This window comes from Cucurbita pepo, chromosome 13, assembly GCF_057944985.1.
Source record: "Cucurbita pepo subsp. pepo isolate OVF chromosome 13, ASM5794498v1, whole genome shotgun sequence".
NCBI lineage: Eukaryota > Viridiplantae > Streptophyta > Magnoliopsida > Cucurbitales > Cucurbitaceae > Cucurbita > Cucurbita pepo.
Window position 1 is genome coordinate 3,898,026 of NC_141810.1, and position 17,561 is coordinate 3,915,586.

Below are 17,561 nucleotides of genomic sequence, written 5' to 3' on the forward strand. Positions count from 1 at the left end.
CCAAGTAGGTAATCACCCAAGCTTCCAACAAAAAATACTTGTGACTAGGACTTGGGCATAAGGACTGTTAGCATGTTTTATGACCAATTTGAGCATGAAAATGGGTAGCTCGGCCTAAGGATTTGAATATTTAAATGGTTTAGCTATATTGCACGTTTTAGGGTTGCTAGGACTCTGGCATGATGTGGCCTAATGTACTCTGCTTGATATCCATGATTATAGTGATTTAATGTTATTTGTATTTCCTAGGAGCATGTTAGGAGGTTGGAATATCTATTTATGTTCTAATTTATATATGGACACATATGTTATGTGTCCAAGAGGATATGCGTAATGTTCTAGTGAGCGTAAGCCTATGATTTGTTTTTCCTTTGTCCTTGAGTCACATTTATATTCTGTTATGACGATATGAGTCAACTAGGTTTATGTGTGGATGGTTAGAGCGGAGTCCCTAATTGTGGCATCGCCTCAACATGTGATAGTCTACTTTGTAGGAATATGACATCGCCCGCTTAAGGCCTGTGTCACATTGTTGGGTATTATTGAGAGAGCTCTAGTTGTGCTTAGTGGAGAGACTACCTTGTACCATCTAAGAGCCTAAAACTACATGAGAATAAGGAGCTTATTAGGCACCATCGGTTGAGCTTCTGGCTAGCGTTCAATAGTAGACACATGTGGAGTTATAGGGAGACTGATAGGTTACCTGTAGTGAGTGGCGGCTCCTACCTTTTAGACTCACCCTAGAGCACAACAAATGAGGGCACCCGACTTATGCATAGGAAGCGCGATGACTAGATGGACCATAGAGAGTAGGAAATGAGAGGCTAAATACACCTAGAAACTAGAACAAACCCTAATGGGTGACTTGCACCCTCGGACTAGGAGTAAGTAAGGTATATAAACCTTAAGAGCTTATAGGCTAAAGAAAACTCAAGCTATGGAAACGGCTAACTCTAGAACCCTAAATGAGCACATGGCATAAGAAACACTGAATATGAGATATTTCAATGATAGTTTACAAACAAGTTGCTTACTGAGTATTTTTATACTTATTCCTATTATTCTTTGTTTGTAGGTAAAATTAGGGTTTGAGATCCTTCCCTAGGTAAAATTAGGGTTTGAGATCTTTCCCAGTAAAATTAGGGTTTGAGATCTTTCCCTAGGCAAAAATTAGGGTTTCAGATCTTTCCCAAGGCAAAAATTAGGGTTTGAGATCTTTCCCTAGGCAAAAATTAGGGCTTGCAAGACTCCTTAGGACTATTCTAAGGATGTTGAAGTTCTTCAAGATCTTCGTTGGAGTATTCGAACCACTTTAACATTCTATAAGATCTTCATTGGAGTATGACTCAAACACATGGCCGCCAAGGGTTGTGGGAGCCTCTTGAAAGAAAATCCCAAAGGGATTGGGGAAGAAGAAAGAGTTTCGAGAATTCTCAAGAGATTAATTTCATTCTTGGAAGAAATTAGTATATTTTTGGCCCGAGGGTCCTATTTATATGGACTTTTGGCAAATCTTTGCCAAATAATATATTTACATATCTAATATATTAAGATATAATATCTTATAAAAGTCATATTTAAATATTATAGGATATCCTAACATATTTAGATGAGTCGAATCTCATTCAAATTTCAAATATAATTTTATTTAATATACATTAATGAATTTAATATTTAATGGTATCAAATATAATAAATATATTTTTCTTTTAATATATCTAATATATTAAATATTAATTTGAACCATTTAAATTAAATATATTTTATCTATTTATTTAATATATTTATATATTAAATATTTTAATTTCAAATTTCAAATTAAATTTATCCGGTTCTTCATTTATATTTATCCTATCTAATATATTAAATATTAATTTGAACATTTCAAATTAAATATATATATTTATTTATTTAATATATCTAATATATTAAATATTAATTTAACATTTCAAATTAAATTTATTTTGTCATTTATATTTAATATATTAAATATCAATTTGAATCCTCCAAATTTTCTTTCAAATAGATTGAACCTTTTAGCGTTACTGTGAGCTAGCAAATGGACCTTATAAACCTACAAGTTATAAGCTCCAATGATATAAAATTAATTAATTAAAATCTTTAATTAATCAATTTTCATTCATTAACTATAGGTCACTATAGACCTAGAGTTGCATTCTTTTGCTAGGACAAGTTATGTCCATTGATATAATCATTACAAGCAAGTTGTGTGCTGGACATCTCCAAATTCTGAAACACTCTTAGTAGGAACCATGTTCAAAATGTATGTAGTAGTCTCCACTGCATATCCCAAAACGGATCGGGTAATTGAGCGAAACTCATCATAGACCGAACCATGTCTAACAATGTTCTATTTCTCCTTTCTGATACACCATTTTGTTGAGGCATACTAGGGGCTGAGAGTTGAGACCTTATTCCTTGTTCTATCATATAGTCCTGAAATCTTAAGTCCATGTACTCTCCTCCTCGATCTGATCAAAGTGTTTTAATAGTTTTACCTAATAGATTCTCAACCTCAGTCTTATACTCTCTGAATTTTTCAAGAGCTTCGAACTTGTGACGCATTAGGTAAAGATAGCCATACCTTGAATAATCATCAATAAAACTGATGAAATATTCATACCCTCCTCGTGCTTTGACATTCATTGGACCACATAGATCTGTATGCACGAGTTCTAAGGTTTCTTTGGCTCTATAACCTTTTTCGGAAAACAATTGTTTAGTCATTTTACCCTCAAGACAAGACTCACATGGAGGTAAAGAGTTGTCTTCTAACTCATTTAGAAGTCCTCTTTTAATCAATCTCTCAATCCTATTGAGATTAATGTGGCCTAGTCTTAAGTGCCAAAGATAGGTATTAGGAGAAATCTTTTGTCGTTTATTTTGAGTTTAAGGTGTTTTAAACATCTCGGAATTTAAAATAGCTTTTGTTTCGCTCGGTTTTAACATATATAAGTTGTTTTCTAGTTTTGCAGAACAAATATGAATACCTCTTTTGCAAATGGACATTTCAAAAGATACTTTATACAATTGTTCTAATAAGCAAGAGATAGATATTAGATTTCTTTTCATTTCAGGAACAAAAAATACATTATCTAATATAATGAATCTATCTCCGAAAAACAACTTTAATATTCCTACTGATCTTGCTGAGACAACCTCTCTTGTTCCAACCCTGAGTGTTATCTCACCGTCCGCAAGCATTCTCCAGGAGCTAGTTTCCTGGTAAAAAGAACAAATATGATTAGTCGCCCCTGAATCTAGTATCCAAGTTGAGTTGTCATACTCTACTAAACATATTTCTACAACGAGTAAATCATATTTACCTTATTGTGTCTTTTCGGCTTTCTTCTCTGCAAGGTATTTTGGGCAGTTTCTCTTCTAGTGCTCGTTTTCGTTGCAATGGAAACATTTTCCTTTATCTACTTTTTGAACCTTGTGTTTGCGGTTAGTAGGAATGTTATTTTTTCCTTTACACTTCTTCTTCATCAAAACACTTTTAGAAGTTGAAGGTCCAGACTTATTTTTGGAGGACGATCCTCGTAGTAATTTCTTGGAGATAGCAACATTTGCTTCTCCTGTTTGTCCCTTGTTCGTTAAGAGGGACTGATAAGTCTGTAGCTCATTGAGAAGAGCAGTCAAGTTATATTCTATTTTGTTCATTACCACATTTGTGCGGAACTGGAAGAAGCTCTTCGGAAGAGACATCATGATAAAACTGACTTGACTCTTCTCATCAATGACAACTTCATTTTCTTCTGCCACATTGAAATGGACCATCATGTCCAGGACATGTTCTCTAACTGAGGTCCCTTCTTTCATACGGCAGTTATAAATGTATTTTATGGCTTCATGTCTAAGGGAGAAGGACGGTTGTCCAAACATCCCTTTTAGAGATTCCATAATCTCTTTAGCAGTACCCATAACATCGTGTTTCTTAGCCAAAACATTAGATATGCTGGCTAGAATGTACACTCGGGCTTTGTCATTTGCCTTTATCCATCTGTCATACGCATCCCGAAATGTTCGGTTTGCATTTGAGCTGGGGTTTGGAGGACACTCCTCAGTTAAAACAAACCTTAAATCATCAATTACCAGTATTGTGTTTAGGTTTGATTTCCAAGTTGCGTAATTGTCGCCGTTTAATTTTTTAGAAGCGAGTAATTGTACTATTGAGTTTGTCATGCTGTGATATAAAGAAAATTCTATTAGTGATTTGACTTAATCCTATTTAATCCAATCAGTTTTAGCAAATGCAATAATGTACCCAAAAATTATTAATTTGCAACGATACTTTAGTGAGTTAGAGCAACTGCTACCGAGGGGCAGTCAATCACTCATTCACTAAACCAAGACATTCTTGACTTAAACACTAATCCCAGAATAACTCTTGTTCCTATAGTGTTTTTAGTTATCGCTATTTTGGTCAAGAATATACTAACTCTTAGTAATTCTTCGTAAGTGTGACCCGCCATTTTCAGATCTCAGAGATCGGTCCCAACAATGCTATCGAATGAAAAAGCCAAAGTTGGGAACGAACCTAAGAAATCCTATCCATTTCTGGAGTTTGCGTTGTTTCGACTCCCATGTTACGACCCTCCGAATGGGTAGTTGCTCTAGGGAAACATGCAGATGGAACATGGAAATCTCACAGTGCAACCTAGTGGTGGAGACCATAGGACGTATTTGATATACTTTCTTTTCCCACTTACTATAAATACTTTCTCTATTCACCTTGTTATTGACTCATGCAAATACCTTCCGAATGGAGGACGCTCCCAGGGCGACACGAGGCCGAGCATGAATCTCACTGCGTGAATTTTACAAAGAGCGTGAAAAGAAAACGATGTATCTTATACACCTTTTTCCTCCCACTAAGTATTTTAAATAGTTGGGTATACTCATTACTTAAGTATATTCCGGCTAATTAAATATAACTTAAGTCTAGGTGATTTTTCTAAATCTTACATCACTTAAGCATGCTCATAAAACTGGGCTAACTAAGCTCAAGTACTGGTCCGATCTCCAGGTAGTAGGTGTTCCGTAAACCGTCAACTTAAGTACCTCCAGCCTTAGACAAGATTGTGCCAGGTGAGTTTTCTCGTAACCGCAATTTTGTAAGACATCGACCTATTTTAACTATTAAAATTGATCGTGCTCGGTTCTTAACCCTAAGTGAGCATGCACTTATCTTTATTATATATTTTAACGTCTATCTCGTTTTATGACGTTGAAAATAATATATCACATGCATCTAACATGCTTTATATAACAATTATATAATCATCCATTCCATGCAATAATATAACAATTTATATCTATCACTCATGGAACCCTAAACATGCATACTATACATTATAACACTTATAACATACTTGGAATGCATGAAACATGCTTAGCCTATGGTGGGATTTTGAATCTATATGACATACTTTATGCATATACATTTTCTATTTAATTAAAACATACATTCATAATGCATAATTAATTAAACACGCTAAAGTGGATTGGTTTTGGCATTTTAAAACAAGCAATTAACTAAATTATTACATTAATAATTAAAATAACTTGAACCGCTCCCGAGGTCCACGAACTGGGCGAACCAACCCTTAAAAACGTTGAACCGGACCCCAAAGGCAGGAAAACACCTGAACCGCCTCTTCCATCTTCTTCTTCGGTTCAGCTTGCTATCTCTTCCATTTTCGATCAATTACAACCTAAAATAGACTCTAATGACTCTATAAAATTACAAACCTTTCTTCATTAAAACCCATACACATTAGTCTTATTACAATAATTGTATCAAATGGAAGCATAAGAAAAAAGCCAAAACCAAAACCATCCACTTTAGCAACCACAAAATTTCATTCATGAAATAGTACCCACCATGATCAAATTAATGTAAATAAAGTGCCTAAAACTTGCTCTGATACCAATTGATGGTGTTAATATAACACATGCGGAAGCAATTTGGATCTTAGGCACTTTTAGAACATCAATTATAGTAAATAACTAGCATGTTCATAAGTATTAAAACTTAATGAATTTGAATACTAACCTTTTGTAGTTCAAATTCCTTTTTTCTCATGAACCGGTTTCGAACCACCACTAGTGTCTTCTCCACTATCCTCCGGCCTTAGAACGGGATTGTGGAAACCAGTGAGTGACTAAACTTGGGAGAGATTTTGTATATATGAATAGAGTGTTTGTGAGGGGTTTTTCTCAAGGTTTTTCACCAAGAAGACCTTTCATGTTGCATGATCACTCTATTTATAGAGTCATGTTTGCATGTTCATGCAAATTTGAGATCACCAAATTTTGACACTCAAAATCCAAAATCCACTCAAATGTTTGGGATTTTGTGGCAAACATGCATGTTTGAGTTACTAAATTTTGACACTCAAAATTTCACTCAAACTTGTAGGGTTTATTTGGCAAACATGCAAGTTTGGTTAAACCAAATTTTGACACCTCAAAATTCGACTAACATGGATTTTTCCTTTAAATGAAGTCAACATTTTGACTTTCTTCATTTTAATTCAACAATTAATTTGAATAATTAATTTCAAATTAAAGTAATATTAAATGATTAATTAAACTGTTTAATTAATATTTAATATTAATTCAAATGCCAATCTCAATCAATTCCGACACATATTTGATTAAGATATTTAAATCTTTTTTAAATATCTCAGATTCTCTCTTTTTGTTTAATTCGTAAATAAAACAAAAATGCGGTTAAATATATCGTATATATGTAGCGCATATTCCCTAATTTGAATTCGAACACTTCGAACTCACTTGTCACACTGTTCTATGGGTTAGTCCGTTATGAGCTAGCAGAGGGACCTAATGGACCTATAGATCATGGGCTCCAACGATCCAAGATTAACCGGTTAAACTCATTAACCTTGTTAACCAACATTCGTTAACTACTAGAACACTCCACTATAGCCTAGTAGTTGCACTCCCTCACTATAGATATATTTTTGTCCATTTGATATAACCATGATTAGTAAGTCGATCCTTCACAGGTTGTTCGTAACTAGAGCTGGGTCAATTTACCGTTTTACCCCTGAAGTTTCTTCTTGTTCCTTATGTCTCACTGATCCTCTAATGAACAATTGGTTTGTGGTCCAACCAGTAAACCGAATCCCTCTCAGACCAATGAGAGGGTGGGGCCCCTTGTTCAAGACCTGGAGTCAGTGCTTAAGGGAACTACCTCTCTTCTATCCCTAAAAGTGGGTAGGAGTGAATTCCATCTTGCACCCCACGTCCCCAGCCATTCACCCAGTCTTACCCCTGAAATGGGAGACCTATTGAGTCGACGAACAAGAGCCACTCTCACCCATGCAAATCTAAGGATAATTTCGAATAAACAGAAGTTCATGGTTAGCTTAGGATTAAAATCGAGTTACCTAGGTTATTGAATGAAAAGAAAATCAGTCTCAACAGTAAACGACATTATAAAGTGAGAGTGATTTTCTTCATGGTCCAATCTTTTGCAATGCTCATTGCATAGGACGCCCCCACTCACATGTCTCCACATGTACAATTTAGTGATCACATTGTTATATCATATACAAAAGTGGGACACATCCATAGTGTCCCGAGAATAAGGTACTCAGCCTTATCCTTATACTATAGATCATTTTGACTATATACTTGAACTTGATCCACTCTTATGTCTCTACATATAATTCAAGTAATCATACTATAGCCAGAGTGTTCTTAGTTTATTGGATTTAGATTAATGATCGTAAAGTTCACTTTATTCAATAACAATCTTTACTGAATAAACAACAATAATAACTTTATAGAATATGTTTTTGTTTACAAACTATGAGTTTTAGGACATAAAACCCAACACAAATGAGGGTTCGAGATCTTTCCCCGATGATAAAATTACGGTTTGAGATCTTTCCCTATGATAAAATTAGGGTTTGAGATATTTCGCCTATTGTAAAATTAGGGCTTGAGATCTTCCCCTATGGTAAAATTAAGGTTTGAGATATTTCCCTATGATAACATTAAGGTTTAATATCTTTCCCTATAGTAAAATTACTTTTTGAGATCTTTCCCTATAGTAAAATTAGGGTTGGAGATCTTTTCCTATGGAAAAATTAGGGTTCGCGATCTTTCGCCTATTGTAAAATTAGGGTTTGAGATCTTTCCCTATGATAAAATTATTGTTTGAGATCTTTCCCTGGTAAAGTTAGGGTTTGAGATCGGTAAAATTAGGGTTTGAGATCTTTTCCTGGTAAAATTAGGGTTTGAGATCGATAAAATTAGGGTTTGAGATCAGGGTTTGAGATCTTTCCCTATGGAGAAATTAGGGTTCTAGATCTATCCCTATTATAAAATTAGGGTTTAAGATCTTTCACCATTGGTAAAATTAGGGTTTGAGATCTTTCGCATATGGGAAAATTAGGGTTTGAATTCTTTCCCCTATTTAAAAATTAGGGTTTGAGATCTTTCCCCTATGGAAAAATTAGGGTTCGAGATCTTTCCCTATGCTAAAATTAGGGTTCGTGATTAGTCGCCTATGGACAAATGACGGTTCGAGATCTTTCCCTGATGATAAAATTAGGGTTTGAGATCTTTCCGGGAAAATAAGGATTTGAGATCCTTCCCAATGACAAAATTAAGGTATAAGAACTTTTCCTATGATAAAATTACGGTTTGAGATCTTTTCATATAATAAAACTAGGGTTTGAGATCTTTCCTCTATAGTAAAATTAGGGTTTGAGATCTTTCCTCTATAGTAAAATTAGGGTTTGAGATCTTTCCCTATGATAAAATTTGGGTTTAATATCTTTCCCTATAGTAAAATTAGTGTTTGAGATCTTTCCCTATGGTAAAATTAGGGTTCGAAATTTTTTTCCTACGGATAAATTAAGGTTTGAGATCTTTCCCCTATAGTAAAGTTAGGATTTGAGATCTTTCGCCTATGGACAAATCAGGGTTTGAGATCTTTCCCTTGGTAAAATTAGGGTTTGAGATCTTTCCCCTATGGTAAAATTAGGGTTTGAGATCTTTCTCTGTGGTAAATTTAGGGTTTGAGATCTGTCCCCTATGGTAAAATTAGGGTTTGAGATCTTTCCTAATGGTAAAATTACGGTTCGCGATCTTTCTCTATGGTAAAATTAGGGTTCGAGATATTTCCCTAAGGTAAAATTACGGTTCGAGAACTATCGCCTATGGTAAAATTAGGGTTTGAGATCTTTCCCTATTGTAAACTTAGGGTTTGAGATCTTTCGCCTTTGGTAAAATTAGGGTTTGAGATCTTTCCTTATGGTAAAATTAGAGTTTGAGATCTTTCCCTATGGTAAGATCATTCCCTCGGGTAAAATTAGGATTTGAGATCAAGGTTTGAGATCTTTCCCTATAGTATTATTAAGGTTTGAGATCTTTTGCCAATGGTATAGTTAGGTTTCGAGATCTTTCCCCTATGGTATACTTTGATTTCGAGATCCTTCCCCTGTGGGAAAATTAGGGTTTGAGATCTTTCCCTATGATAAAATTAGGTTTGAGATCTTTCCCTATGACAAAATTAGGGTTTGAAAACTTTCCTTATGACAAAATTAGGGTTTGAAATATTTCCCTATGAAAAAATTAGAGTTTGAGATCTTTCCCTATGATAAAATTAGGGTTCGAGATCTTTCGCCTATGAAATTATGGTTCGAGATCTTTCCCTATGCGAAAATTAGGGTTCGAGATCTATCGCTATGATAAAATTAGGGTTCGAGATCTTTCCATATGACAAAATTAGGGTTTGAGATCTTTCCCAATGACAAAATTAGGGTTTCAGATCTTTCCCTATTGAGATTTTAGTGTTTCAGATCTTTCCCTACGGAAAAATTAGGATTTCAGATCTTTCCCCTTTGGAAAAATTAGGGTTTGAGATCTTTCCCTATGGTAAAATTAGGGTTTGAGATATTTCCCTATGGTAAAATTAGGGTTTAAGATCTTTCGCCTATGGTAAAATTAGGGTTTGAGATCTTCCCCTATGTTTAAATTAGGGTTTGAGATCTTTCTCTATAGTAAAATTAGGATTTGAGAAATTTAACTATGGAAAAATTAGGGTTTTAGATCTTTCGCTATGGTAAAATTAGGGTTTGAGATCTTTCCCTATGGTAAAATTAGGGTTGAGTTCTTTCCCTATGATAAAATTAGGGTTTGAGATCTCAACCTAGGATAAAATTAGTGGTTGAAATCTTTCCCAATTAGGGTTTGAGATCTTTCTCGTATGGTAAAATTAGGGTTTGAGATCTTTTCCTATGGTAAAATTAGGGTTTGAGATCTTTCCGTATGTTTAAATTAGAGTTTGAGATCTTTCCATATGGTAAAATTTGGATTTGAGAAATTTAACGGTGGAAAAATTAGGGTTTGAGATTTTTCCCTATGGTAAAATTAGGGTTTGAGTTCTTTTCCTATGATAAAATTAGGGTTTGAGATGTTTCCCTAGGATAAAATTAGTGGTTAAGATCTTTCCTATGATAAAATTAGGGTTTGAGATCTTTCCCTAAGATATAATTAGGGTTTGAGATCTTTCCTTAAGGTGAAGTTAGGGTTTCAGATCTTTCCTTATTGAAAAGTTAGGATTTCATAATCATAAAATGTGGCAATGGACAAGAGTATTCTGATCGATTTTAGCATAGGAACTGGAGAGAAGGTTTCTTCATAAGCCACTCCCTCTTTTTGGGTATAACCCATTGCTACAAGTCAAGCTTTAAAGGTTTGTACCTTACCATCTTGGTCTCGTTTCCTCTTGTAGATCCATTTGCAACCAATAAATTTTACCCCATCTTGTTGATCTACAAGTTCCCAGACTGCATTGACTCCATTTCAAGATTCATGGCTTTGATCCGCTGATCTCTATCTTCATCATTCATTGCATGTTTATAGGTCAATGGATCCTCAACGCCATCATCAGGCATGATGACCTGTGTTTCTGCCAAACCCTAATAACTATCGGGTTGAGTTATAACCCTCCCACTATATCTAGGCATTCTCAACTCCTGAGAAGGATGTGATTGACTAGAAGTGCGAGCTCCATCAACAACTCTTGTTGATGGACCAGCCTGATCAACAACTCTTGTTATTTTATCAGTAGCTTCTTTAGAAATCTCACTCAATACTAGTTTGCTGCGAGGTTGATGATTTCTTACGTGGTCTTCCCCTAAAAATGTAGCGTTTGTTGATACAAACACTCAAAACGTGGTTTGTTTTATGACCCTCAAGAAAATAGAGCGTTTGTTGATACAAATACTCTATTTTCTTGAGGGTCATAAAACAAACCACGTTTTGTCTCTTTGGGGAATCCTACGAATAGACATAATTTTGAACGATGTTCTAATTTCTTGGGGTTTTGCACCAACACATGTGCTGGGCATCCCCAAATCCTAAAGTGACGTAAACTACCTTTACGCCCTCACCATAACTCATAAGGTGTTTCTGAAACACTCTTAGAAGGAACCATGTTCAAAATGTATGCAGCAGTCTCCACTGCATATCCCCAAAACGAATCAGGTAATTGAGCGAAACTCACCATAGACCTAACCATGTCTAACAGAGTTCTATTTCTCCTTTTTGATACATCGTTCTGTTGGGGTATACCAGGGGCTGAGAGTTGAGATGTGATTCCATGTTCTATCATATAGTCTTGGAATCTTAAGTCCATATACTCTCCACCTCGATCTGATCGAAGTGTTTTACTAGTTTTTCCTAATAGATTCTCAACCTCAGTCTTACTTTCTGAACTTTTCAAGAGCTTCGGACTTGTGATGCATTAGGTAAAGATAGTCATACCTTATTAAATAAAAGCTATGATCCTCCTTAAATTTAGTTGTTTTGACCTTTCAAAATTCTAAATTCACGCTAATGGAAGAGCCTAAATTTGGCCGGCCATTTTTGGCTAACTTTGGCCAAAGTTTTAGCCCACTCTTTCTACTTTTATAGTTATGTTTGTTATTTAAAGAATTCAACTGATGAGAAATAAAACATCGAGTCTTCAACAAATCTCTCCCTCTCCTTTTACTTCCGCTATTTTTCTTTCGAAGAAACCTTCATTCGACTAGTTTTTCGCCGACGCTTTTCCTCCGAATTGCCAGAGTAAACAAGTGGTATCAGAGCCTAGTTGAAGCGATCGGTGGTATATCATTACAGAAGAGCCAATCTTATCAACAGTCAAGTTGAATAGCTCAAGTGGTTAGAACGTCGACCTAAAAACACACAGGTCTCAGGTTTGAGTAGAAGAAAATACAAAGCATGAAAACACACACATCGTGGGGTCCATCCCGAGCAGGCTCACTCACTCCTCCACGCCGCCGTCGTGTGCTGGCATCTCCATCACCGCCACAACGAGGTCGACCCCGTGATGACGGGTGTTGAGTTGTCGTTGAGCGAGTAATAAGGGAGACGACGACCGCCACCATTCAGTACCCGATGCTGACAAGGTCCAACTACAACGAGTGGGCCTTGTTGATGCGCGTCAACCTACAGGCTACAGGCGCAAGGGTTATGGCACGCTGTCGAGCCAGAGGATGGAGAAACGATGGAGTACCGGGATGATCGGCTGGCGTTCACCGCCATATTACGATTTGTACCCCCAGAGATGCTGGCATCTCTCTCCACCAAGCGTACCGCGCAATCGGCCTGGGAGGGAATCAAATCCCGTCGGGTCGGTGTACAGAGAGTGAGGGAATCAAACATCGAGCAACTGCGGAAGGAGTGTTAGGATTGCACACTCTGGCTAAAAGGATTTTTTCTTGATGACTTCTTCAAGTATGTACAGTAAGAGAGAATTACAGAGAATAGAAAGTACATTTTCAAAGCTTTACCGGACGGGATATATATATAGTTCAGTTCACTATATATAGCTTTACCAGATTTAACCGTCTACTATATATAGCTATTTACTATATATAGCTTTACCCGATTTAACCATCTACTATATATAGCTATTTACCATATATAGCTTTACCGGATATAGCTTTACCAAATATAGCTTTACCGGATATAACCGTTGACCAAGCTATAAATAAGCAGCAGGCTCCATAACCTAACAATTCTCCCACTTGGAGACTGATCTAGCCAACCAAGAATTTCATTCTCAAACGACCGTGAGCATCTTCATGGTCTCCATGGCACCATATCAATTGAGGTTTTGCACAACCTCAATATTTCAACATCAACACATTTTGTCAACATGTTTTCTGGATTCTTTGCACCCTCTATCTTCTCCAAACACATCACCATCTTTCACTAACCTGCAAGTGAAATGGTATCGTCTTCTGTGTTTTCTCTTTAAATGATAGATCGGGTTCCTTCGCCAACTGTATGACACTCTGACTATCTCTATAAAGAATATCTTCGTGCTACTTCTTGCCCATTCTTCCAGATAGTCAATCATCCATATCGTCTTCTTTCCAGCTTCAACTATTGTCACGTACTCAGCCTCAGCATAACGAATTTTTGAAGCCTAGACGTCTCATCATCCATGGCTTGCTCCTACTTGGTTGTATCCTCCAACTGTAGGGCCTCATCAAAAGGCTCTGGTTCCCTTTCATCAGCAACAGATAGTGTAATGAAGATACATACATATCTGGTACACTGATAGTACAGGATGATCTTCTCAACACCAGTTCAGGTGTCACTTGCTCCACTGCTGATTCCTCAGTAGCAACCTTAAGAGTTTGTTGAGTATCTGCTACAAGATCACTTGATGATTTTCTTCGCAACTCAACCTCAACTCCCACTTGGTTTGTTGTCTTGGAACCTTGCTCCACATCTGGTTCCTCAGTAGTAGTCTCAGGAGTTTCTTGAGTATGCTACAACATCACTAGGTGAGTTTCCCTGCAACTCAAGCTCAACTCCCACTTGCTTCGTGGTCTTGGAACCTTGCTCCACATCTGGTTCATCAGCAGTAGTCTCAGGAGTTTCATGAGTATCTGCTACAACATCACTAAGTGAGTTTTCCTGCAACTCAAGCTCAACTCCCACTTGTTTCGTCGAACCTTGCTCCACATATGGTTCCATTTCCAACCGCACTTTCTTCAATTCTCTGGCAGTCCTTGTGAAGCTAACTCGTTTCTGCTTGCTCATAACGTAGTTCTCACAACGACCCACATCAACAGATTTCAGACCTTCTAAAACTCGTTTTGCAGCCAGCCTCTTCATTCCTTTCGCGCTCATAGGTTCAAGTCTATTGTGCCGTAGACTTGAATTTGAAGCACTCTCAGCAACAGCAGCTATGTTCATACACCCTGCAGTGGTGTATAGGGTTCCAGATTTTGAGCCACGTGCTACCACCATAGCACCCTTCATAATCTTCCACGAACTCTTCCCTAACTTTGTTGCATAACCTGTGCTGTCCAACTGACCAATTGAGATCAGATTCTTCTTGAGACTAGGAATATATCTGACATCCTTTAATGTCCACTGATTTCCTGCCGGAGTTTTTATGCATACATCTCCTTTTCCTTTAATCTCTAAATCTTTGTTGTCGGCAAGATACACCTTCTCGAAATTTCCAGACTTGAAATTTCGAAACAACTCTTTACTTGGAGACGAATGAAAAGATGCACCTGAATCCAAAATTCAGGATTCAATCGAATTGTCCACGTTGAGGACTAGAGCATCCCCAATGTCTTCTGCTGAATTTATAGAATCATCATCATCTCCAGATTTGTGATTCTGCTTCCTCTTTGGTCTTGTACAACCTGTTCGAAAGTGACTTTTTTCTCCACAATTCCAACACGTTACGTTTGGAGATTTTGCTCGGTTCTTTGATTTTGATCGCCCTTTTCTTGGGCCCTTCGGTTTACTTCTTCCCCTTCGATCAACACTGAGAGCATTGCCTGATGAATATCCAGTTTCCCGTTTGCGAATACTTTCGCTGAGAACTACATCTCGAATTTCACCAAACCTCAGTTTATCAGATCCTCGGGAACTGCTAATTGCGGCAACAACAGTATCCCATGACTCGGGTAAGAATGACATCAAAATCAACGCTTTAATTTCATCTTCGAAATTAATTTCCACCGAACTCAGTTGGCTTATGATCATATTGAATTCATTTATATGATCAGCAACAGGTCCACCTTCAGACATCTGTAGATTGAACAATCTCCGCATCAAATACACCTTGTTCATAGCCGATGGTTTTTCATACATATTTGACAGCGCCTTCAATAGATCTGACGTTGTCTTCTCTTTGATGATGTTAAACGCCACGTTTCTGGATAGCGTCAACCGTGGATCAGCCCCAAGGCTTGTTGATCCTTGAGCTTCCACTGTTCCGTGGTCATGGTATCCGGCTTCACCCTCAGCAGAGGTTCGTGAAGATCATTCTGGTACAGATAATCTTCAATCTGCATCTTCCAGAAACCGAAATCGGTTCCATCGAACTTCTCAATTCCCATCTTTGAACTTTCCATCTTCATAAATCGTGGTGAATTTCGCCTAGCTCTGATACCAGTTGTTAGGATCGCACAACAACGCACACGCTCGATCTAGATGAACACAAAGAACAGGGTAGAGAAAAGTGCAAGGAGAACTTTGGCTAAAAGAATTTTTTCTTGATGACTTCTTCAAGTATGTACAGTAAGAGAGAATTAGAGAGAATAGAAAGTACATTTCCAAAGCTCTACTGGACGGGATATATATATTGTTCAGTTTACTATATATAGCTTTACCAGATTTAACCATCTACTATATATAGCTATTTGCTATATATAGCTTTACCCGATTTAACCATCTACTATATATAGTTATTTACTATATATAGCTTTACCGGATATAGCTTTATCAAATATAGCTTTACCAGATAGACCAAGCTATAAATAAGCAGCAGGCTCCATAACCTAACAAGGAGCTCTCGGAGATCCGCTTTAAGGACGGCGAATCCGTCGATGATTTTTCAATGCGGATCACGGGGCTCGCCAACAGCATCACCACTCTCAGTGGCAACATCAGCGAGATAGAAATCGTGAAGAAGATGTTGCAGGTCATCCCCGATCACCTCGAGCAAGTCGCAATTTCAATCGAGACATTGCTTGACGTGAACGACTTAACAGTGGAAGAGGTGACCGGAAGACTGCGTAACGTCGAGCAGCAGAAGAAAAATACTGCTTCAGCTGTCGACAAGGAGGGCCGACTACTCCTCACGGAGGAGGAATGGCTTGCACGCCTAAAGCTTCGGGATAACACCGGTGAGAGCAACGGGCCCTCCAGCCGCAAAGGCGGTAAGAAGCCATGGAAGTCCCACAGGCGCACGCGCGGAAAAGATGGGGATCAAAAGAAGAAGTCGACTGATGGCAGGCCGATCCAGTGCTCGAACTGCGGGAAGAGAGGTCACCTGAGCAACAATTGCTGGAGCAAGCTCAAGAACAAGGAGAAGCCCGAGAAGGCCCATGTGGCTCAATCCGAGGAGGACAAGCCAGCTCTCTTCATGGTAAGTGCATACGTCCCCAATTTCGATTCCAAATCCACGGAGGTAGGGGTAATCGATGACGACGTCCAACCCGAGGAAGAGCTCCAGCTGGGCGTAGCAAAGGCGGCACCAGCTGGGGATCCAATTCAACTGAAGGAGGAGCGAGTGCTCGCTCAGATCGGCGAGAGGGACGAGCAGCACGAGCAACGACGATGGATCCTCAACACAGGGGCAACAAACCATATGACCGGGGCTAGATCTGCGTTCTTTGAGCTCGACTCGGAGATTCGCGGGACGGTGAAATTCGGCGATGGCTCCGTCGTCAAGATCGAAGGGCGGGACACCATCCTGTTCGTCAGCAAGGGAGGCGAGCATCGCAAGCTGACCGACGTCTACTTCATCCCGAGGCTCAAGGCTAACCTTGTGAGCCTGGGTCAACTCGTTGAGGCAGGCTGCTTCATTTCCATCGAGTGCGGGCTACTCAAAATCTGCGATGATCGACGACGGCTACTCATGCATGTTCGGCGCACGTCAAACCGTCTTTACATCCTGGAGTTAGAGATAGAGCAACCTATCAGCCTCTCGGCCAAGACCGAAGAGGTATCTTGGAGGTGGCACGCAAGGTACGGGCACTTAAACTTTCTGCTCTAGAAAAGCTACAGAAGGAGGAGATGGTGCATGGTTTGCCGGCAATCAAAGGCGTGAACAAGCTGTGCGACGGGTGCCTCATCGGCAAACAGAGGCGAACATCCTACCGCGTCGATGAGCCATTGGAGCTTGTACACGGCGATATCTGCTGGCCCATCAAGCCAGCGACCCCATGTGGCTGACCCTGCTACAAGCGAAATGTGAGGTGGCAGAGGCGGTTAAGCGCATTAAAGCGCGAGCGAAGGCCGAATGTGAGAAGAAGATGTGAGTGCTGCGCACAGACCGAGGTGAAGAATTCACCTCGGCAAGTTTCGATAAGTACTGCGACGAGTTCGGCATACAATGGCACCTAACGGCGCCCTACTCCCTCAAACAGAACGGAGTGGTGGAGCGCTAAAATCAGACCATCGTCGGGACAGCGAGGTCATTGCTGGTGACGGCTGGGATGCCTGAGAGA

General features: G+C 38.6%; 1 protein-coding gene across 1 annotated transcript; it reads left to right on the top strand.

Annotated features, from left to right (window-relative positions):
- The first annotated feature begins 16,021 nt into the window (after positions 1–16,021).
- LOC147789662 (uncharacterized) lies at positions 16,022–17,286 on the top strand. Its single transcript, XM_087116942.1, has 2 exons — positions 16,022–16,806; positions 17,016–17,286. The coding sequence occupies exons 1-2, from the start codon at positions 16,022–16,024 to the stop codon at positions 17,284–17,286; spliced, it is 1,056 nt and encodes a 351-aa protein (XP_086973068.1).
- The last annotated feature ends 275 nt before the right edge of the window (positions 17,287–17,561 follow it).

What these genes read in the sequence shown, in the direction of transcription:
- LOC147789662 (XM_087116942.1), top strand. Translation starts at nt 16,022, where the DNA reads ATGTTGCAGGTCATCCCCGATCACCTCGAGCAAGTCGCAATTTCAATC. An exon ending in GAAGGGCGGGACACCATCCT is followed by an intron (nt 16,807 to 17,015) that starts GTTCGTCAGCAA and finishes TCCTGGAGTTAG; the next exon opens with AGATAGAGCAACCTATCAGC.